The sequence below is a fragment of the Xylocopa sonorina genome, chromosome 1 (genome assembly GCF_050948175.1).
Source record: "Xylocopa sonorina isolate GNS202 chromosome 1, iyXylSono1_principal, whole genome shotgun sequence".
Classification (NCBI taxonomy): Eukaryota; Metazoa; Arthropoda; class Insecta; order Hymenoptera; family Apidae; genus Xylocopa; species Xylocopa sonorina.
The window spans coordinates 17,863,875-17,887,565 of NC_135193.1; the positions used below are offsets into that span (position 1 = coordinate 17,863,875).

General features: G+C 52.3%; 1 protein-coding gene across 5 annotated transcripts in view; it reads left to right on the top strand.

The window, feature by feature from the left end:
- The window catches only part of Gckiii (Germinal centre kinase III), a 70,139-nt gene that overhangs the window by 34,479 nt on the left and 11,969 nt on the right, over nt 1-23,691 (top strand). Inside the window, exon 1 of one of the 5 annotated variants that reach the window (XM_076909341.1) lies at nt 17,918-18,387. The exons of the other annotated variants lie outside the window; for them this stretch is intronic. Within the exon in view, the coding sequence (XP_076765456.1) occupies nt 18,100-18,387 (288 nt within the window). The 5' untranslated portion in view covers nt 17,918-18,099. Of the gene's footprint in view, nt 1-17,917; nt 18,388-23,691 lie in introns of those variants that run through there. 5 annotated transcript variants of the gene reach the window in all.

Below are 23,691 nucleotides of genomic sequence, written 5' to 3' on the forward strand. Positions count from 1 at the left end.
GCATCGATCGTTGCTAACAAGTTTATTTAACATTTCAACTAAATTACATCGCAACTATCTTCCCTGTTGGCGCCTCAGAGGCGCGATTGCGTATCTCGTTTCCTATCGAGAGGGTGGAAGAAAATTCAGAAGCGAAGGGCGTGAGTATCGGTACGTGGCGAGGAATAAAGACGGTTAAATAGATCGTGGGAGAAGTGGATTAACGCTCCTTTTCGTTAAAAGACACCCCTCTCGATATCGAACGGTCGACCCTTTCACGTTCTTCACTCTGCTCACCCTTCGAAACCCCAGTCGGCACGCAACCCGGTTCGGAAGCAGTCCAATCTGATTTTCCAGACGTTTCGCCTTCCCTATTCTTGCCACGCGTTTTCACAAGATTTTTCCACGCGACTATTCTTCGTCGAACGTTCTCCTCTCGTTCCCTCGGTTCCTCGAGGGTTCCTCAAATTTGATAGCGGCCGTGTACGATCCCCTTGTTACGGATCCTATCAGTTGCGGGAAACAAAGAGCTCTAAAACGCTGATGCGTTTAATTAACGGTGCCCACTCGAGATGGCCGCATTAGCCGAAAATCCACCCTCGGCCGTTGTTCCGTGGGGGTTGCACGGGCTGCTCCCGTGTCCGTGGCAGTCACGGCTGACAGCGGCGGTCACGTTGCCGGGGTGCTTATGCTCGAACAATCAGTGGAGGAAGCCCGGTCGTAATCAGCGCGATTACGCCGGCCGCTCGTTTAATTCCGTGCGAGTGTCGTTAATACTCGACAAATTGGACGAACCGTTCCGCTTTCGCGAACGGAAAATCGAAATGTTGCGGCGATGATTGAGGTGGGCGGGATGCAAGACGCCACGAGAAACACGATCAACGGCCCCCGTTGAGCGCCATTTCCGGTGGATGCGAACGCGATTATCGATGCATGCCAGATATTTGATCAGCTATTTCGAGCCTGATTTTGACGCTTCCTTACTGTTTACCGAAATTCTTCAACTCCGGCTCTCCCCTTTACGTGATTCAATGGATTATTAACCCGGCCGGAAATGAAGGGGTCGGCAAACAGGACGCGATCGAGCTTAAATATTTAAAATGAACGTACTTCTCAACCGTCGTTTCGAAGCTTGCGATACGTTCGCTTGCATTGTTCCCTTTCCTCGATACCCCGCGATAGTTCTTCTCTCCTCGCTGCCGTTTAATCGGCCAGAGTCGCGCACCGTTTTCACCTCTAATCGATCTCGCGGACACACTGGTTGCTCTCGAAACAAAAAGCCAGCGATTTTTGCACGCTCGCAGCCGGGACCAGCGACGGGGGGCGTAGCTAAGCGAAGGGTTTTTGTTGAAAAGCCAGCCGAGGCCCGATCGATGAACTTTAGGCGACGTTCGCACGGAGCGAGAGAACCATCGCGAATGTCACGCCGAAGATCGACGCCGTTCCGTTCCGCGGACGATGAATTGGAAATAGCGACGACAAAGACGGGAAATCGGTGGAGCACCGTGCGCGTCTGCCGTCGAACAACCAGCCCTGAACAGTCGTCGGACGGTACCCGGTGTCCCGAATAAAGCCTGAGCGTACCGAACGATCAATCGACCTACTTCGCGAACGGTGGAGGGAAGAATTTAATTACGCCGTATAAGGTGGCGCTTAAGCACGAGCGAGAGGAGACGAGAGAAGCAACGGCGAAGTGAGAAAGGAAAGAGGGTACCGTGTAACGGGATAAGTGCCAGTGTCAGGCGTTGTGTAATCGGCCGCATGAGAAAGGTCGGTGGAACCGAACGATCGTTGCTCCGTAAACGGTGGACGTGCCGTGGAAATTCCGATGTTCCTCGCAAACACACCGGCCAGATTTCAACGGTTTTGCGTTCGACGATCGACTTGTTCGCCCGCGATACGTCCGCGCGTTATCTTTGTTACCTTCGCCAGGGAAATTACGAACAAATCTATACTATGGATTCGATAAAAGCTTGCTCGAAGAAGCTTATCGGGCGTTATCGTTCTATTTGCGTTCGGCTTGAAAATTATCCAGTGGTTAACCGTTTCTACCGTATAAAAGAGTCGTTTAACAAGCCAGCCTCGGCGCATCGAATAATTAGCCGGCTCTGCCGGTAGTTACGCTATTAAACACTCACGGCTGCCGCCATTAATGCATCCCACGTGCATTTCCCCTGCGGCCACTAACAGGAAGCCCTCCCAATGCTAGCAGGGGCCAGATCGTCTAATGGCAACGATGTAACGACCTTGCCGGCACGGTATCTTCCGCTTACGAGCTTCCTGATGCCAACCACGAGCAGGCCCGATCGTAAAACTCGGAACTTCTGCCACGAAACGCGTCGGGTTGTCCGTTGCTTTTATGATCGACCGTCCCGGCCATCCCACGAGAAACTCGCGCGTTTAAGGGCAATCGCCTCGAGACCATAAATAATGCTTCGCCATCCCGAAACAGATATCGACAGCTACGTAATTGCGTCTTCGTACTAGCTCCTTTCCCACCACTTTTTTTTTCCCTCGCCTCGAAAGAGGAGGATCTCGCTTTTGCCCACACCCGATTCGGTCGTTCGATGCATGCTGGTTTCGTATCTCGCGGCGTCGATACCGTTGATAGGGATTGCGCGATGCGGGCGTGCCGTTCAGTTTTCTTTTAACGAAACGCGCGCAAGAGGGACTTTATAATCACCGGGCGATGGAAGCCAACCTCGTTCGCGGAACGAACTTTTTCAGCCGATGTTTCCATCGCCGCGATTACTTCCCACGTGGAAACTCCTACTCACCGTGTAATTCGCCTTTAATGCACTGCTTTTACGTATCGACGCTGTGATATTAAGAGCGGCCTGAATCAAAAGCCGACGGGATAATAGACATTCCGTTGCCTACTTTCTCAACCGGCTCGGTTGAATCCTGACGACAACTATTTCTTGTAATTGTCTCGCACGGTCCTCTCGCATTCCACACGATTCGCCGCCACGCACTTCCCATCCCGTCTCGTTTCGCTTTTTCACCCCGTTAACCTCGAGCTCTCTTTTTCCCGCTCTCTCGTCTCTCTCTCCCGTCACGATTTTTTAATGAATCCCCACTCGAAATTGTCTTTGACTTCGATTCCCCTCTCTCGGACTTTTTGGCATAAAACAGGGTGCTTAACGTCGCGCGGTAGCTCTATTTCCTCGCGTCCTCGAAAGGTAACGATTCTCAACCGCGTCTCCATTTCTCGCTGGTTAACTTTTTAAGGAACGTCGACGTGGTCGTACGTCCCGGCACTCCATCTGCTTTTAGACCACCGAATGCAAATATGGCGCAGCTGAAACTTTCGTTTAGTGGCGTGCTTAACCCCCTGCGCCGGAGGAGGTCTTTACCGTCCCGCTTGCATCGCAGCCACTCCGGAAAAATCGAATATTCTCCGAGCCCTTAACCTAACCCACCCATCGCCTTCCACCTTTTGGCTGGCTAGTCCTTTCTTCTTTGGCCCTGCCAACCGCCCGTTCTACTTCGGGGCTCCGTAATGCTGGAATTGGCAAGCTTCCTAGAGACTCGCACCACGGGGCGAAACCAGGCCCCGTTCGAACTCCATCGTCGAGTATTTACTAACGATTGCATTCCTCCGGATATATTATTTACGAGCCGGTCGAAGCGACGTGAGGAATCGAGAACCCCCCCCTCTCTCTCTCTCTCTCTCTCTCTCTGTTTGGGATGATAAACTTGGAATGGGACTCGCCGAGGTGGATACCGCGCGACCCTTCTGCGGATATAAATCTCGTCGGAGGCTAGTCGGAGCCTCCCTAAATCGCGATTTGACTCGCGTAAGATCGAGGTGCCACGTGGCTCATAAATACACCGGTCGGGGTGCTAGCAAGGAAAGGAGTATCTCGGTTGTTCCCGTATGAAAATCCACGGGACGGTTTATCACGTCTGTCGATGCCGATTTACGACGAGCAATCTAGACGTTACGAGCGCGAATGGATAGGTAATTGTCCATGGGAAATTATGCAACTCGCGCCATCGAGTTTCCCCGGGGTTTGACGCCGCGGCGATAGTTACAGAGTCAAACACCGAATGACAAACAACGTTACAGGTAGCTCGAACGGACTCGACTGTATAAATGGCCGAAATTTTCGTGATTGCACCATGGTCAAGTGGTACGAAGTTTACCGGTCAAAGTAAATAGCGTATTTACGCTAATAGCCGACGCGCATCGTTTAGCCCGTGGATTATAGTGGACTACTAGGCGCGTAAGTTTGATTATTACTATACAGTATTTGTCGAAGTTGTTAGCGAGGCAAATGTTCGCCGGAACGGTCCACGATGTAGTCTGGATCGCGCGGACTAAATTCATATTATCGTCCCGCGAGTTGATCGCGGATCGTAACGCCGTTTTACCGTCGAATAAACGAAGTTACGCGTTACGGTATCACCCGATAAACTGGGCGGCGGCGCTGAATTGCGGAGCGCGCGAACTTTTTTGCCGTTCGAAAGAGCGGCTACGAAAAAAGGGAAAAGTAAACGGCGGGGGGTTGGAGGGGGTGGCAAAAGAGAGGAGCGCGCGGTGCACTCAAATAAATGAAGAGCGGTGTTCGCGACGCGCACACGTCGTCGTTCCTTCGAACGGCAAGTTTCCCGTGTCCCAGTGGGGCTCTTTTTAAAAGTAGCGTCGCGCATACTTGTTGTTACAAACGCCTTTCTACCTAAGATGGATGTATCCTTGGAAACTCGCGGACGTCTCGAAAGATTCCGCCACGGCGACACGGAGAAACTTGCTCGTAGAGAGCCACGTGAAACTTGCTGACTCCCGTAGCTTCCGAAACTTGCAGCGAAATTTCGTTTATCTTCGGTCTTTGACGCGACATCGACGTTCGATTCGAAACCTTCGCCGTCGTCTCCGGCTTGCATTCTACGCACTGTCTCGATCGCGTCAAATGTCAGAGCCGCCATTCGAAAGGGAAACGAGCACCGGTGCTCTTTAATGCCAGCGTGCTTTCAGCACCGGGGGCCGCTTTAAAAATATTTCGCCTTGCCGCGACTGCCGAGATGCTTTCGCAACCGCGACCAGATGATTGCTAGGTGCGAGTAGTTGACTCCGGTGAAAGATAAGAAGGGAACTGCGACTTCTCTCGACGTATCAACCGAGAGAGATAGGAAATTAGAGAACGCGAGGACGTGAAATATATTATTTAGGACGTGGTCGATCGACGTGGCTTATCGAGCTCGATCAATCGAAGCCTTTATCCAGCGGGCAATCGACATCGAAAATTTCATCACCAACGGGGAAGGAGACTCGTGACCGATCGTGACACAATTGGGGCAAATTCGTAACGCGGTCGACCCCAACGGCGCATTTCTGACACTCGATAAGGCGAATATATATCGATCGCACGGCGATTATGTCATCCCTTGTTCTACCACGGCGACGCTCGGCGTCGCCTTGTTCCGCTCCATCGTCCGTGAACGAATTCTTGTCTTCTCTCGCCGCGCGGAGTAGCCGTGGTGAAACCTTTCGGAAATTTGCGCCGCGTCCGAATGAGAATTCAGACCTCGTAAGAGGCGTCGACTCTCGATTAAGTAATCGCACGGGGGGAGGAGAGAATGGACGGTGGCTACGTTTCACTGAAATTTCATCAAGAGGAGAAACCGCGGAATTATTTCCGTGGAAAATTTGTAGCCGAATCGTTGCTAAAGTGCCGTTAAATTGTGTACCGCCGGCTGGCTCTCGATGTTCATCGCTCCTCGCTCGACGTGGACCTTACGAACCGTTCGGGAACTAAAAATGCGCCAGCCTCGTAGACCGCAGAAATGAAACCGAATCGAATTAGCTCGACGGATGTATGCGCGGATATTTATGGACGTATAGTTTGTAACTGTAAATGCGGCGACGTACGTATTCGATCGCTCGTGTTAGTTTCAAGCGCCTCGCGGTATCTCGTCGCCTTTCACTCGGCTATACTTCGCGCCATTGTGCAGCCACCAGTTGTGCAACGATATTTTAGTTCGCTCGCGTTGCAAAACGGACGCGTACCGTGTACACGGACAAGGGATTATCGTTACCGTTCCATTGTCTTCTCTCCCGTGACATTCCCATTTAATTCGGTGACACATTTCGTACCCCAGCTGCTAAAGATACCGTACGAAGATACCATTAACGACATTTTTCCGTCGAATCTAATCTTCTCCATCGAATAGAAAGTTTTCCTCGTACTTTCTTCCAGCCACTTTGCCGGCATCGCTCGACAATTAACAAAGGTGGCCAGATAATCGCGATTTCGTATTATACCACTTCTCCAGAACCGCGCAGTCAGACCGATCTATTCTCCTATCGTTCGATATCGCGAGGAGATACGAGATCGCGCACTCTCCTCCGCCGCGGTTGGCTTTACAGCTACGTCGCGAGTCAAAGCCCGAGACTAATGAACCATTTAGCCGTGAAGGAACACCGCTACGATGGAAAGTCGGCCCATGGATTCGCGGTGCTCTCGTCTCTCATTCAGAACGGTCATAAAACCGTGGAGAGCGGATTTATTTGCGAGCCGGCACGCGAAAATACGGCCAGCCGACGCGCGGATTTTAAATCGAGTCCGCTCATGGTCGCCGCTATTAAAATTCATCCCGCGCCGGCGATACCATTAAAATTTAATAGCCACCGACGCACGCGTCTCCGATTCGACCCTTCTGTCCACCATCGCCCCTCTGCTACTACTTCTGCTCCCATCCCGCTAAATACTCGGGGTGAGGTATGATTCTCCATTCGTACGGGCGAAAAAAATGTACGCGTCGCGTCAGTTTTCGCAATGCGGATCGCATTCGAACTATTTTACGGCATTATTAATAGCCCAGCGCGATTGACGGTCAGTGATAAATTCTACTTTCCGATCGATCCTCCCCGACGATCAATCGTGAACGAGACTCGAGGAAATTGGTCGACCGTTTCGAGGCCCGCTGCGATCTACGAAATTGCGCTCGCGTACTCGAGACGTCTCACACGTCTCGTTTCATCCACGGAGAAATACGCTCGAGCGTTCGAATGACGATATCACGAGGCTGCGCTCATGATTAAAGCTACTCGAACGAACGGGATCGGTTTGGAAATAATTTTCCACGGCTGTGGGAACGGATCGGGCCCGCGGGATTTTATTAGTCTGCTCACCGATTATGTTTATCTCCGTGTTAAAACCGATCGCGCTTTAAGCGTCACGATTTCGTCCGTGGATCGCGCGACGAGCTTCGCATGATTTCTTTATAGATCACGTCCCAGCGGGTAGGCGAGCGCGAGCACGTAAAGTAAGAGTCGTCGTTCCGCGTACAATCCAATTCACGACGGGGCAAGCTTGTTTGTTATTCCCTCTTGTTCCCTTTGCCTCGCGTTATCGATTCCTCGACGCCGTTCGACTCGGCTCCGAACGATAACTCGGATAGGTTCGATCGCGGCCAATCGATTGCAACATCCGTCACGGACGCGTCTCGGTGGGAAGTTTCGAAAAACACGTTTTCACTCTCCTTACGGGTTTGTTAATAGGATTTTACAGCCGACATATTTCACGAAGGAACCTTCGAACGAAGAGGCTTGGTGGCAGCGTAGAGGGAACGTTAGACGGAACGACGATCCTTCTCGAATCGAAGCACGAACCGTTCGAACGTATTCCCGAAGACGAAACAGACGGTCGCCGCCATTGTTTCGCAACGGTGAAATAACTGCAGTCGAAGGTGTTACCATCGAACCGTTGAATTTAATAACGATCGGAGTTACGAAGGCGAATAGAGTTTCGATGTCTTCCGCGCGGTGGGTCGAAAGGATTCAATGGCGCTCGATAATTCGGATCTCGGCGTGTTTGCAGAATCGCGATGTTTGACGAAGCGGGGCGAAAGAATATCGAAAACCGTGCTCACCGGCGGCCCTGAACGTTGCTCAAGCGTGATCCTCGCACAATAGCCCGTCGAATAATGCGACTTCCTGTTATAGCGTTTGCTTCCTTTTCATCCATACGCGGAAATTGAATCGAATTTTTGTTCCCTCCTCCCGTACGCGAACTTCATCGACACCAACTCCGAAATGTAGTTATCGCACCCGAGTCGCGGTAGATTAATACGCGCGAGCCATACGAATGAATGATAACAGTTGTGGAACGTATTCTGGACTTCGTTGAACTTGATCGGGTTATAAATCCGGGGCTTCGTTAAGCCAGGATCGAACTTTTCCTAAATGCAACGCCAGATGCACAGCTGAATGCAATCGTGTTAAATCCAGCGTAATTACTCGTAGATGAGAGATAGCCGGTACCGTTACAGTTGTTAAACCGTTCATCAGTAGGCACGTTGCAGGCTGGTTTACATAAAAACCTGGAAACAGCAGATTCGTGTCGGTATCGAAGCGGACGTTGTCACTGCCAACGGTCGTCGAGGTATTACAAAATTCCTTGTCCATTGGCCATAGTTAAGCAATTGTTTCGTCACTTTCCCTATCACAGCCCACGCCCAGATTGTTTCTCCTAATTAGAATGGTAAAACCATCTATTATCAACGCGAACGCCGCGTAATGATCGCTGGGAAGAAGATGGTCGCCGTTGAAACTGCTGCGCGTTACGTCGAAGATGTAATAACCCGTGCAGGGGGATGAAAGGGATCAGTGTCAGCGGAGTATTCATTCGTGTACGGAAAAAGTATCGCGTCTTCGCGTGGATTCGCTTGAATCGTCGCCGATTCTGCGCGAGCCACCGGTGATTTCCCGCAAGAACGATTTGCATACGAGTTCCAGTTGCAGCGGCGTTTTTTGTCAGCGTAACGGGCAACGGAGGAAAAAACGAGGGAGAGAGAGAGAGAGAGAGGTGGAAAATTATTTAGCACATGGAAAATAAAGCGGGACGTCGCGCCGTGAAATTGCGTTGCTCGTGTTTCGCGATCCAGTTACCCGGGGCTTCCAGCTTTGAACCGTAATTAAGCGGCGCTTTTCCGCGAGCCGGCTCGTCGCTCGAGATATCCCGCAAACTTCGAGAACCGACCGTCGCTTTTTTTCACGCGGATCGAATCAGTCGAGCGACCGCGAGGGTGTCGGTCGATTCACGAGCGGTCGACCGACCAGTTTCAATTTCCCGGCTAGCGAATCCGCCGGATAGAACCAGCCATCTTACACTCTTGATTGACCTTTTCGATACCGATGGTGCTTACAGTTATCCAACATCTGGCACTTGTTGTACGCCAAAGGTGAGCACAGTCATCCGCTGAATGTTTCTCTCGCGGTACGAACATCGCGATAGTCATCGCCCGTCGAAGTATACTAAATTAGCCAAAGTTCCAATTAGTCCCGTTCAGGTCAAGAGAGACCGAACCGCGCATCCGATTTTCCGAGCTTTCGTACGGTATCGAGTCCTCATTGGCGATCGATCACGTTTACGCTCCGTAAACCGGCGTGTAATTTCGTAATGATTCCCATCGTCGTCGTGACCGGCGATCCGTAAGCTTGGCCACCGATCACAACCTTTTCAAGGCCTCGAAGGAGGGGCCCGGTCTCTTGCGTATCGTGTGTCCCATTATCGTTTCGATCAAGGTCACCACGCTTATGAATATTCACCCGTTCGAATCGTGACGCGCCGCGTGTCCTATCGAAACGAGCCACTCGTTCTCCACTCCGTTTTACTCTCGAGCTGTACCTACTCTGGCTATAGCTGTACTATCTGGTATCAGCCACGAGCCACTTAACCAACCGACTATCAGCGGCTCTTCCACTCGGTTACTTCTTCCCGATTACCCGAATGCAAAATCGAGTCCGTTACCAGCGATATCGGTAATGTTTCTAATCGACGTTAGAAAACGCGATCGTCCAAGGGCAAAAGAAACGAGTCGCAAGATGTCCGTTCGCCGGTAACACTCGTAGGAACGAGTTCACGCTATATCCATCGGGTGTCCGTATTGTCCGGCGACCATTCTCCAGGCTCTTCCCCTACTCCGATCGCGTTTGATGTCCTACGGCAGGCCGCTCGCAGCGGTCTCTCCCGCGCCTTTCTTCGCGCTGCTGCACCGCGTGTCAGTTCGAAAGCAACCGCGGACAATAACTGACAGGCAACCGGTCAGCCAGCCAGCCGTTCTGGCTGCGAAAACCGCGTTCCTTTCCTTTCTCGCCCAGGCGATTCTAGCTTCGTCCATGTTCCGCGAACGTGTGCCGCCGGACATGGCGTGTTTTCGACGATACGTGAAAATGTGAGCAACCGCCCGTGCGAGATGGATGAAACGTGACTGGTGTGTTGTGACCCCGATACCAAGATACCACTCCGGGTGATTCTGTGTTTCCGATAGTGTTCGACGACGATCCTGCGGGTAATCGAGACAGTGCGATCGATGCGTCGACGTTTCCAGGTACAACGTCGGATCCGAAGGAACGGACTCCCGTCGTGGTGTCGATATCGTGGAATACAGAACGAGCGCGTCGCGCGAAAAAAAAAAAGACAAGAACGGTGGAGAGGTATCGATAAATGGCCGCGCTTCGAAGGAGGAAACATATGTTATCAGGGTCGCGAGTCGCGCTCGCGATTATCTCCTCGTATGGGTGATGATAACGCGCGACATCGAATCCGGGGATTTATCGACGTCAATGAGTAACCCCGCCCAACGCGTGTCTACGTCGATTCATTGTTCTGAAACCCGATCGCCGAGCGTCGTTCCCTCTTAGAACACCGCTGTTTCTGGATAAAGCGAAGTATCGCGCGCTCGCAGCGTGTGACATTTAAATGTCAGCGGAGCGCGGACCCATCTCGCCGTGGCGTTCGCGAGTCGATCTCGGAGTGCTAACCGCGCGGTCTACGCTCTGTCCTTGCTTGGTCCGCTGATTTTGGCACGACGTTTCCGTGAAAAAGAGATCGCGTCGATGGTAATTATTTGAGCGGTGTGTACGGTCGGTTAAACGCTGCTACGACGTCTCGGACAGGAGGCTGTCGTCGGGATAAGTAAGGTAGTGGTGCTTTCGAGCACGGTAGGTTAATTCTCGTCTAATAGTGGCTGGGTTATTCAGAGCATAAAATGGTCTGCGCGCGGGTTCGCTTGCCGCATCGAGACGCTGGAAGAGCGAGCGGGTGGAGAAGACGGAGACGAAAGGATTACTCGAAATAATTATTGTTCTTCGATGCGAGATCGAGTTTTCTCGAGTTGATGGCTCGACCGTTTAAGGTTGCTAGGAATAACGAGCGTGGCCGAGGAAACGTTTCCGTGGAAAGTAGTCGTCGCTCGTTTCATCGAAGGAGGGAACGGTCGAAGAGACGCGTTCTCGTTCGAAGTCGAGTAAAGAAACGTGAGAAAAGATGCTGCTAGCGTCGCGGGAGAACCGGCGAATTTTTATCAGGGAAAAGCGTATCGACCCCCTGGTTCGTCCATCGTGGAAACGAGTGAAAGTGGTCGTTACTTAACTCTTTGGTCCGTCTGGCGTACGAAAAGCGCTCCTTTGCCGGTGGTAATTAACCGGGAAAATATTCAAGGATCGACGGGGCTGCGCGCGCGGCCCCTCTCTCCTCCCCACTTTTGGCCGTCGCGCTTTAATCTCAGCGAGCTGGTGGCTGTCTCGTTTAGCGATGCAAAAAACGGCAGCTTGTCCCGGTGCACCGAGAACAAAGGGAACGAGTGGAACGGTGCGGACGGCGGGGTGCAGTCGGGGTGGCAGTCATTGACTTTCGTTTAAAGTTTCGAAGGAAAAATGCCGGTGAAACAGCGTCGAGCCGCGAAAAAACAATAAGCCGCGCGCTTTAAACCGCGGCTGCGGACGTGAAATCGTGCACGCGAAAATACCGCATTCTCTTTTACGGGGGAGCCTTTTATTGTCCCTCGCGAGATGCAGACCGCGCGTTTTTCTTCTACCGTTTAGTTTTCTCGTTTTTCCTTCTCGCGATTGGCATTTCCCCCGCGAACGAACCGGCCACAGCCTGGTCAGCTGTCCTCGGTCAATCGCGAGATCGGTAGGCGAAGAAAAGTGCGCGCTATCGGTACCCAGCAGTCTTCTAACGCGTATCGTTTCGATAACCGCGAGTGGAAATTTGTCGCGAAATCGTCGGCGAACGATAGTAAGCGGAGAAACGAGTTTTTGTTTGGAGGCGATCGGTTTATCGCGTATCCGTCGTCGCCGGTTATCCGTTCGACGCAACTCGGTTACTTTCACTAGCGACGCGCGGAAAGAGAAAAGGGATCGATGTGCCCGAGCCGCGTTATATAAATTAGCCATTTCTCGAGCACCGCCGCGTTTACCCTGCCGCCTACTTTTCAAACCAGCCTCTTCTGCCCGGGATTACCCGTTACGCTCGTCGAGCCGACGTTAGAAAATTTTTCCGCCGGTTCGTAGCGTGAACGATTGCTTTCCGTTTTGCAGGCGAGGTGCAAGAAAGTTTCATGCAAATGAAAAGTGATTTAGAAAAACACCGCTATGTTCTCTGGCGATGGATCGGCTTAAATAGTAATTAGACTGGATATGCAGGCAAATTAGTAAACGATCCCATTCGTGCGGCTGACCGTTTAGTCGAACCAGGCTCGAGCGAAAGTCACTGACCGATATTCTTTTTATCGCCTGACACACGTATAATACACGTATCGTGCGCCGCGTTATATTCGTTTCTTCTTTCTTTTCCCCCTTTTTACCCTTTCATGCCGCTAGAACGTTTCCTGCCGCAAGAAATGCAGTTCGCTGGTAGAAAACTCGAGCGCGAAACGTGTCCCCATCGAACGGGGAGAGCTTTCGAAGCCGATAACGCTGGTTATCGCGACAGCCGATATAATCGATGCATAAAAACGCCGTATCGGTGTCACGAGTTTCGCGAGTTTTAACGTAACAGGTTCACGGAAGCGATTGCCGTGCGTCGATAATCGAGCAGTTTTCGCGATGGCATCGCCAGTGCAGCGGTAGACAATTATTCGAACCCGGGCGCACGGTACGCTTTTCGGTGTTCGCACGAGTTTTTGATCGATACGCGAACAGAGCCGGAAATCTATTCGCGCAGAAGAGTTCACCATCCACGGCGCGGAGAAAGCGACGCTTTCCTCGTTCAATTTCCCTCGGTTACGCGTCGATTCGACCGGTCGTTCGTTCGTTCGTTCGCCATCCCGCGGTGCAGCTGATGCCGGTAGGCCGAGGAAACGTTAATTCTAATCGCGGCGGCAACGCTTCCCGACGCGGCACGCTCGACGATACCGTTATGCCAGCTGCCGTTCAAAAGTTACACAAGAAGTTATTGTACGTCGTAATGGGTGCTTCCGTGCGTGCACCGCCTGCCGGCAGGTGCATTCTGTGCCGTTCCACCGGCGTGCCGCGCCAGCCAAAACGAAAAATTTCGTCCCGCGTATTATTTCGCCGATAAAACGCCGGGACGCCCTCGTACGGGTGCCGTAAAACGCAGCCGCGTGCTCCGCGTAATGAAAGTCGCTAATTTTTCCCGACGATTTTCCACCTCCCATCCCCGCCGCGCGCGTGCACAATGGACGCGTGCAAACGCCACCGTTTCAAAGAGTGCCCGAGTTTCGCCCGCCACTCGATACCGTTTCCTTCCCTCCGCCTTAGAAAGGCGTCCGTCTCTGCGATTACTACGCTCCGTTCGAGAGGTGCGCGTATCTGCGAGGAACGATTTAAAGGATTAGGGCGATAGCCACGTTCTCGAATAGGAACGATGCGGCAAAAGACTGGTGGTACGGTTAGGAATTTCTTTTTCTGTTTCTTTTTCTGCTTCTCCTTTTTTTCGCTGCAATTCCACGCTCTGTCCAATCGCGGAAAGCACTTATTCTTCGTAGAGGAGAGGCATGAACTAACGGCACGTCTAACACGAACGATTTCCCATTGTTCGGCGAAATGTGTCGCTTAACGCCCCCTGCGCGAGTCGCTTAAGAAATGGAGCGATTTTCAGCTGAAACCAGGAGTTCCTTTCCAGACCAGGAAGAGTCGAACCACGCTTCAACACTTTTCTCGGTTGCTAGGCGGGATTTCTTTGAGAGCTCGTTCGATAGTCGCGTCCGGCGCTTTTTCACGGCCCGAAGACGCGACGGGTGACAATCGAACGGAGGAAAGTAACTCTTGATCGATGCGAAAAAGATTCTTCCCTTCTAAACGGCTATTCTCGTTCGATTTAATGGAAGCGCCGCCAGGGACATAATAAATTTCACTTGCGAAAAGTTGAACGCGACCTCACGAATCGCTCGCGCGAACCTAGAATTGCTAACGAGATCGTACCCTCGACAACGGCCTGGCGTCTACGCGTACTAAGCGCGACAGTAGAAAGTGCGTCTGATCACGAACGCGTAAATCTACTTAACCGTGAAACTCGCTCGCTCGCGCTCGACTCCATTTTCCAAAGATTACCATCTTCCCGGGGTAACGTTTCGACGGAGACAGACTCGTTTCTACTTTCCTACGAACGAAATGCCGCGGATATGGTGGATACCTTTCGCGATCGAACGGTGAACCGTAAAAAGGCAACGCGCACAGAGGGCTACGGGCCGATCCCACGGCACATCGCGTACCCTAATAAAGCCACGCTTTCGTATCCGCCTACGCGTCACGATTAACAATCGTTGCTCGCCTATCGAATACCAACCCGGCCAGGGAAGCGTGTGCATCGGGTGACATCACGCACGTGCAACCAGCCGAGCCCTAATTATTCCGGCTAACGGGCGACCTACGGACGTGCGACATGCGACGATCACGCGCATTTTAAACGATAACGCGCGTCCTTCCACTAGGCCTTCGCCAAGGATCAACCTCTACGCTTCCCTGCAATTCAACGAGGAGCTCTATTCCTACCGCGAGCGCGCGAGCCGTTCAAACGCGAGCTCGCCGGCTGCAATTTCGCCGCGTGATTAATTCAAAGCAAACGGCGCGATTATCCCCCCTCCTAAACGCGTAACGCATCCTCTCATTGTGCCTCTCGGCTGATGCATTCTCACGTTTTCACTGTTCATAGCAGGGACAAAAGGCAAGGTTTTCGCCGCGACGACCGAAAACGAGAGTTCCTCCTCCTCCTCCTCCTCCCTCTCGTGGCTTCGAGCATCGAGAAACAATGCGAAAGTAATTAGACGCCGGGACGCCGGTCGTGCCTACCAGCCTCTCTGACCCTTCCGCGGGGGTAGTTTAACGAGAAAGCCCAAAGTCGTTCCCCGTCTCAGCGGGGATTCCGCGTCCCCGGCGACGCGCATTCATTTAAACTTTCAATTTATCGGTCCGCGCCTCGGCCCAGAGACTGTTGCCCCGTTTGTATCGCGGCGCGCCTCGTTAAAGAGTTCAAACCCGGGAACTTTCGACTGTGAAAGTTCGCTCGGAGGTGGTACCTTTCGCGCGCTATGAATAACACCGAAACGAAGAACGTTCCCCGTATACTTTGCGGAATTTATTCCCCGTATTACCGAACTTTACAGACGCGATGCAATTAGAGGTTCTCCCGGGCATCCGCATTGCGTCGCGCGGTGTCTGATCAACGCTGCACGCTTCCACTGCGAGACCGCGTTAACTCGATCGAACCAATCCCAACGCCATATTACTTGGTCGCGCGGAAAGAAAAAATGAAAGATCGAAGGGATAAAAATACCTGGAAACCGTAACGAATGACGGGAACGGGCCGGGATTGTGAAACTGGAGGAAGCGCAACGACCGCGAACGATTCTATCCTCCTCGAACGAGGATTAGTTCCGAGGACGAGGATCCGAGTTAATCACCGTTCGGCTCGGTGATTTAGAATCCCGGCGAGCATCGATGGAGCAGCGAACTCGATCTTCTACGCACACTTCCGCCGGAAACTGCCGCCCTGAAAATTATTCGAGCGTGTCCGATCGGTTGCGTGATCACGAATAACGCGACGCGTCTGTTCTCTCGTCTCGATCGATGCGCCTCGATCGGATGGCCCCTCGCGTCCCTTCCTCCACCTACAGCCAATGCAATTTAGGTTAATTCTCTAACGCGACCAGCTTCCGTGCTGCGTTCCCACCTGCGTACATTAATCACCCTCCTTTCCTCCGCGTTGTTACTTGAAACGTAAAAGTCGCCTCGTCGATCTGGTACGCGGAAAACGCGCGACAACTGACCGATTCTTTTCTCGCTCGCCTCTCCATTTCGGTCCCTTCGCGACCTCCCAGATCGTTGCTCGGATAATCTATGGCACGGATCGGGCAGCGGGTGACGTTGATAGATCGAGAACACTGTCGACTCATTACGCTGAATATTCATCAAGGCGAAACCTCTTTACTCGGTGAATTTTAATCGGCTAGCGAGGGCGAAGCGGGGAGGGACCGAGAGTCAAGAAACGAATTCGTGACTTCTTTGAAATGATTCATGACAGATCGAAAATACCAATCGCGATCCGTTCGATGAAAGATCCTCTCCCTCTCTCTCTCTCTCTCTCTCTCTCTCTCTCTCTCTCTCTCTCTCTCTTTCACCCTCGACGGTCGATATTCCGTTCATGTGCCAGTGCAAACAAAAATTCAATCTGATAGCGCCCCGTTTCGAATCTTGCTCCCCTGCCGACCCAGATTATCATCTCCTGCCGGTGCTCCTATTTTTATTCGATCGGCCGTGTGTCGTGCTGGCCACCGAGCCCAGACGAACTCGGTCCAATCGAGCATCGGCCACTCGTGCAGCGGCGAGAAGTTCGATCGATCGGCTGAAATAATCGGCTGGCTTCATTTATTAGCCCATATAAATGCGGCGGCGGCGGCGGCGTCGTCGTCGTCGAAAACAGCGTCGGGCAACTTTTGGTCCGCGACGCAGGAATTCCGCGCGCGCAACTTTACGATCGAGTATCTTAGCCCGCGGAACGACGATGGGTTTGGCTGAAAGCTCGCACTCGTAAAATCTGGTATACGCGAGCTGCCGCGCTTTGAGCCGGGCGTAAATCCCGTTCCCTTTATATGAAACAGAACCAGTCGCGTTTTTCTTCGCTTTTGTCCGACTACCGGCCTCGATAATTCATAGAGGGGAAGACAAAGGGGCTCGGGACGGCGTAGCTGTTGCGCAGTGTCGGGATACCAGAGACGAAAGAGGACCGGCTTTTAAGAAGAAGCCAAGAACTCGGGAAGATCCGTAGAAAATGTGCTGTGAACAGGTGATTTTCCGAGCGGCTAGCTGCACTAATTCTTCTTCTCCTCTGGTGTCTGAAAGCCGGGGTGATCTTATGGATCGTTCAAAGGCGCTGCGTCTTCTTCTCGGAATCGTTTGTACGGGGTTTCAAGTCGCGGTGATTAAAAGCGAAAGAAGCGCGTCGAAAGGAAAGTCAAGATCTCGCGAAAAACGTTTCTTTTTCGGAGAAGATATTCGCCTCGAGGAGCGATGGACAATAGGCGTAGGAAGTCGTTCGGTTTATCTATGCAGATTTTATGGAATCCCAGCAGAATTAATCCCCGAGCAAAACGTACACCGAGAACGAGCTCTTTGTGTTGTGTAGGCACGTTTCGTAACCGCGCGATAGCATCGCCGAAAAATGCGATATACGACAGCATTGGTGGAAAGGAAGAAGCAAAAAAAAAAAAAAAGAGAGAAAGAGAGAGAGAGAGAAATAGATAAACCGATATCGATGATAATCTGGGTCAACCGAGAATGAGATTGAACGGGCGAAACCGCGGCGGAATCGAAATTCAACGCACGGCGACGTATCGACAGAAACCGGTAGCTTGTAGGTCGAGCCGGGTACAGGGTGAACCACCGAGAGAAGCACCGCTCGGAGCGGCTTCGATTCGATTAAAATCGCGTGACTTTACCTCGTACGAGTTCCGTGCGAAACGCGGCTACTCCTACGCGTCGATCCGTCGTTATTCGTGCCGCGCGGCCGTCGAGACACGTCGCGCGATAAGATAGCGTGTAACCGGGGGGCGATTTCGCGCGACGTCGTCATTCTCGTTCTGTAATTTCACAAATCCCCGCGCGAGTACCGCGTTATCTCGCATTTAAAAACGAGGAACGGGAAGGGAAACGACGAATATATATCCGTATATCCGCAGAGAGAAAAAAAAGTGGCGAACGCAACGTAGCAGGGGATAGCGAAGGGTGGTCCCCCCGTCAGATGCGCGGCAGAAGAGAACGAGGTGATCGCGAGAAGCGGCCAGGAACAGCTGTCCCCGCGGAATGTTGACCTAGTGATCGAGCCGCGAGTGTGCTGATTTGACAGAATTGCGACGAAACGTGCGGGCGAAAAAATGCGAAACGGCGGACAGCCGCAGCAGACGGCGGTAATGACGCCGCCGCATCTGAACGGGTCCGCGCAGTTCGTTTCCGGCGGTTACGTCGGCTACGTGCCGCGTCAGTCCTGGGGCCAATTCCAAGGGCCGCAACATCCGAGGAACACGGCCAGACCTCTCTCGCATCCGCCGCCACCGCCGTCCAGAAGGGAGAGCCAAAGACCCCCTGGCAACGGGTCCGCCAACCCTAAGAACGCGTCCCTTCCGCATTCCAAGCCGGGAATGCACAGGAGCACCACCCCCTCGGTGAGTTTACTCTTCCCGGCGAGAAACTTTGTCGCAAACGGTTCCGCGTCCAACGGAACGATTGCCATTTCTCGATGTCGACCTTCTTAAGGATCGAGTTGTTGTTCAGCTGGTGGACTAGGGATTTCGGAATTGATTCAGAATTGGTAGCGTTCCCGTCGAGACGCGTTGCAAAATTTATTCCTAACGGAGCGTTAGATGGTTTACGGTTCGATTAGTCTCGGCTACCGTACGCCGATTGGCCACGGTGGGAAAAAGTATAGAGAACAAACAGCAGAAAAAGAGAAAGGTAAGGAAACAGGAGTCTTCTTATGCGTTGCGGGTATCTGGAGGAACACGCCGTGGAATACCATATGAAGCTTAAAGCAGTCCGTGACGGAATGTCACGAAACCTACCCGGTGTCTTACCCACACTCGATATTCCTTTGTCATCGGATTGAAAATTCCATCCTGGATTCGGTGTTGAATGTTTCTAGCAACTTAAACGAGGATCATTACCATAGATGCGTAGGATACATCTGATACTGCTCTGCTATCAGTTTTCCATTTTAAATGTCGTCGCGATCACCTACGCTCCGAAGACTTTAGAATTTGTCACGAAAAATGTCCGCGTAGCAATAAAAAAGACGTAGGAAAGCAAAATTTCACGTCATTACCGCGACTGACCAAATTCTCTCTCGGTACGTATCTAATATCCGAGCCGATCGCTTCGAGTCGCGAAAGGATAGTTCACGGCTGTTACTTTAGTTCGTAGAACGCCGAGTCCCATAAAATGGTAAGCCTATGACGTAGCTGGACTATTCCGCGAGATTGACATCGACGTGTACGACGCGATACGCGGATCGAGCAACGTGCGAGGAAGAAAGAGAGAGAGACCAGTTTCGCTCGTAATGCTTTTGCTTAACCCTAACCTCAGAATCCCGTAGGCAACCCGAGACACGGGCTGAGATGCTGGAAAGTGGTCGCGGTGTCGCGTTTCCAGCAATTCGATCGAACGCATCGGGGACTCGACTGGCATCGGGGGTTGGAGGGAGGGGAAAAAATGAAGAACCGATCCCGTAGTAATTTGCGGTTGAACGAAAACCGATAGCCACCGGCCGATGCGCTTTTTACGCGGCTCGAGAAGGGAAACGAAATAAGAAACGTTTCCAAGTTGGAGGTTGGAATTTCTCGAGCCGTTAATAATTCGACGGTGAGGCGAAACAGCGGACTAGCTGGCTGAATCCAGCCTCTCTATCGCTGGCTCGATGAAATAAAATCATAACTCACGGATGCCAATTATTCCCGGATACCCGGCACCTTTTTAACTTGTTGCCGGCCGTAATTAGAAAGATAAATTTCGACAAAGAGAAGAGATCGACAAAGGAACGTTTTACAGAGATTATCCCGGTGCACGGAGGAAATACCGGTGTAACAGGATTCCCGAGGACCGTACGATCTCTCGGAGGCTGTGCGCTCTTTTTTTCCACCTTTGTACGAGATCGGCCGAGGCCGGTGCAAGGACGACTCTCCTCGACTCGACTCCGTTTGCTCGTACGGATACACGAGGCAAGAAGAAAAGAACGTTCGCGTTTCGGACGGCGATGAACCACGAACGATGAGGGAACGCGCGTCATCGGGATTCCAGAGATTGCTTCGTACTCCGTATCCAGTGGGAAGAAAGGAATTCCACGCGAAGCTAGTCCAACGTCGCCGGCTCGAGATTCGTCGGTGGTTTCTACGGCTGAAAAACGTCGGTTGCACGGTTGACGAGTCGCCGTGGCACAAATGCAGTTTCAATCTCCCGTGTCAAATCGTCGCCGCGTACCGCTCGCGCGTGATTGTCGTCCATATTCTATCGGCGTTCCTACGGCTGGCATTCATAAACGAGCGGACAGCGTTGCGCGTATCGCGCGTAAGTTTCTAGCGAGTGGTATCGCTCCAAGTTATCCGTGGCTCGTGCGCTGCATCGGGAAACGTGCTCCACTCGTCCCACCTTTCCGTTAGATCGCGTCGTCCATGTTCGCGTGTCTGCTCGTGTCCGCCAGCCGTTCCTTCGATTAGCGCCTCGCGTCCGCTTTCACGGATATTAATATTCCGTGGCTCTATTGCTCCTCATATTTATGTATCAACCGCGTGGCCAAAGGAACAGTTACGCGTCCCACGGTCTTTCCATTCACTCGTTTCTTCCACGGTCCCGAACGCCAGTTTTAAGTGCCGGCGTTCTGGCCTCCGCGGGGAAAAAGAATTGAAAATCCTCGAGGCAGTCGATACGGGACTCTCGACGAAGTTGCCAATCGAGTTACCAGAGAGACTGACGGTGCTTCCGAAGACAATTAGGGAGTTACGTCATAACTGTTGAAGCAATTCATTCGAGCGAACGCGAAATCTAAAGACCGCATCGGACGCATGATGCACCGTTGCTAACGAATTCGTGTGAATTCGCGCGGACTGTCTACCCATTCAACGTTCTCGACTTGGTTTATTAAAGAATACGCAGGATCGTGATATTCACCGCGCGTTTCGTTCCCGTTAGTGGAACGCCGTTGGAGCTTAAGTAAACAAGGCCGCGTCGAAGCCACGTCTTCCCGGGCGATTTTCATTTATTTCACAGCAGACGGAGCACACGCGACTCGACTCGACTCGACTCGACTCGACTCGCCTCGCCTGGTCTCGTCTCGGCGCGGCGCGCTCGGTATCACTCGGCCAACCCCTGAAGTGCCCGTTTAAACTTTAATTTCAGCTCCCACTCGCACGATGAATTACTCTCGCGGCAAACGAGGTCGAACGACACATGGCGCTAACGCACGCTCGTTGAACTACTTTCGAACCTTCGAAGTTCGCTGTGCCGTGGCTCAGTCCAGAATCTTTCCTCTCTCTCTCGGCGCCGACCGTTTCCTCTCTCCCTCCCCGCGCGATCGTAAATTGGATTTTTATGGAAATGCCGTAGTAACGACGTGCCAACGTCGAAGAATCTTCGGCAATTACCTAACGTCCCCGTTAGAAAATCGTCTTGGTCCACTTTTGCTCGCTCCCCGCTTCCCTTCCCCTTCTCGTGAAATTAACATGAATTTACAACCACCGTTTACAATCAGGCTTCCTCCTCGCGCGCGTACCACGTCGATTCGATCGAGCCTCGAGGAACGGTTTCACGCCTGTGCCCTGACTATTTACGGCCTCCGAGAAATGATCCATCGAGGCTTTTCCCGATACTCCGATGAAAAAGAAATCGATGGACGCGGTTCGAGGAAGGACGCGTCTTAAAAATACCCACCGTCTGACTAGCCCACGGAGCCGATCTCCTTCGGCGCGTCACTTTCTCCCGGCGAAGTTAAAGGTCGCTGGTCCCTCCGTTTCTGTCGGGTCGGACCGCGTTATTACTTCTCGTTTCACGGGTCGACGATCTCGTAACGCTTCGTGAAAACGCCGCAGAACGTAACATCGAACCGTTTTTCCATGACTTTCGCTCGCTCGAATCGAGATTCGGCCTGAAACTCCAATTTCTCGTTACCCTCGCTCCGACTCTCGAACCGATACCGTTCATTAGCGGGCAATTACCAATCCATTGTCGATTAAGAACTCGCTCGAGTTACTGGCGAACCTGGAAGTACCTAAACCTGGATAAGCGTCCCATCGATCCTCGTATATACGAGGGCCAGGTTGCGCGTCGCAATCCCCAGGCGTAAAATTTCGTTTGCTCGTTCTATTATTGCCGATGTTGACTCTGCTGATTGACCCTGGAACGTTCACCGTGTCAGCTCGAACGCTCGTCGCGTTCACCATCTCCCGTCCTCCCGCGTCTACCACCACGTTAATTCCGTTGCAGTTGTCGGCGTTTAGTCGGTCGAGAAACACCGACGACGCGCGCCTACGTGATCTTCGATGAGATTCAGCGGCTGGAAAATCCGTCGAAGCGCTCGGATGTGTTCGAGGCGTTGCTTATTAGCGCGGAGATTGCGCGTGACAAGCGTATAGACATCGATTTTACGGGTTCTCTTGACAAATTCGCTGGCAGCCGCGAGAAGACGATGGAAACTCGTTGCTGAAATAGACTCGTAGCGTCGAGGAAGTTGGCATCGCCTCGCTTCGACGAGTGAAGTCGAGGATGCGCGGCGCTTGTCCGCGCCCAACGCGTCGACGAGAGATCGGTCAAAATTCACCATCGTCGATGCTCCAATTAACGCTTGTCGGTCTGATACCCGAGTCGTCTCCGCTTTAATCCAGGCGTCTTCATCGCTTTACTTTACTCGATGCAATCTAGTCAGCGGTTGTTGAAACATTCCGCGGTATTCTTTCTACTTTGGTCAACAATTTCGTAACGCAAACAGAAATGTTTAGCCACGGTTTTGTAGGTCGCCCATGAACGGTTGTGGTTTCGTACAATGGGATCGTGCTGTGGAAACATTAATTGCACGATGGCGTTGTTACTCCGTCCATTATGTAACGCCGAGCATAACTGGACGGGCAACGATACGAAGCGTAACACACACGCCCCTTTTAACGCGAGCCTGCTGTATAATTCAGTTTTGGGACGGGTAACTTGCCCATCAGGATTCTAGTTGCTCTCGTGGCGCGCCGCCTAGCCGAATCAATGGTCCGAGTTTGAAACAACAGGCGCAGACGTCCGGTTTCGCAGACTTCCTAGCTAATTGTCCGGCCACGCGCTGCTCTAATTCACTGCCTCGGACGCATCTGACGTCACAAGTCCGAGCAGAAGAAAGTAATGGGATTGTTTCAAACCTGACGCGATACGATTCTCGTTCCGCGTGAAAGATAAGAGCCGTACGAGTTTCATTCGCCTGTTGAGAAATCCGAAATAAGCCAGCCAGCTCGCCGCGTGCCTTTCAATTTTCTTTTGCTCGATCAATGTTCCTCGTGTCATAAGCGAGAAAGAGAACGCACAAGTGATACAACCTTGGTCAGCTCGCGGAACTTTGTTAATCTCGGCGGCGAACAGTAGGCGTTAATTGCTTAAGAAGTAACCGCACGGACGGAATGCGAGGGGAATAAAACAGCTGGAACGTTCGATCGTGGTTTCGACGAGCACGCGTTCAACGAAAGGCGCAAAACACGGTTGAAATCTTACAGCTCGCCGTCGAATCGTAGATGAGACTCGGTTCTTCGTCTATCCTTTAATTATGCAAGCATCGGGCGAAGATCTCGGGCAAATCGCGAAGAACCCTCCCGGCGCGAGGTGGCGGTGCTCTTCGCCATCCCTTGCTCGGTGCTTTAACCACCTACGTGCCGGTTCTCTGTGCCGCTGACACCCGCTAATTATAATTTGTGTCGTGAGTTTCGCGCAGTACGCCCGACGAGCAGACGCGA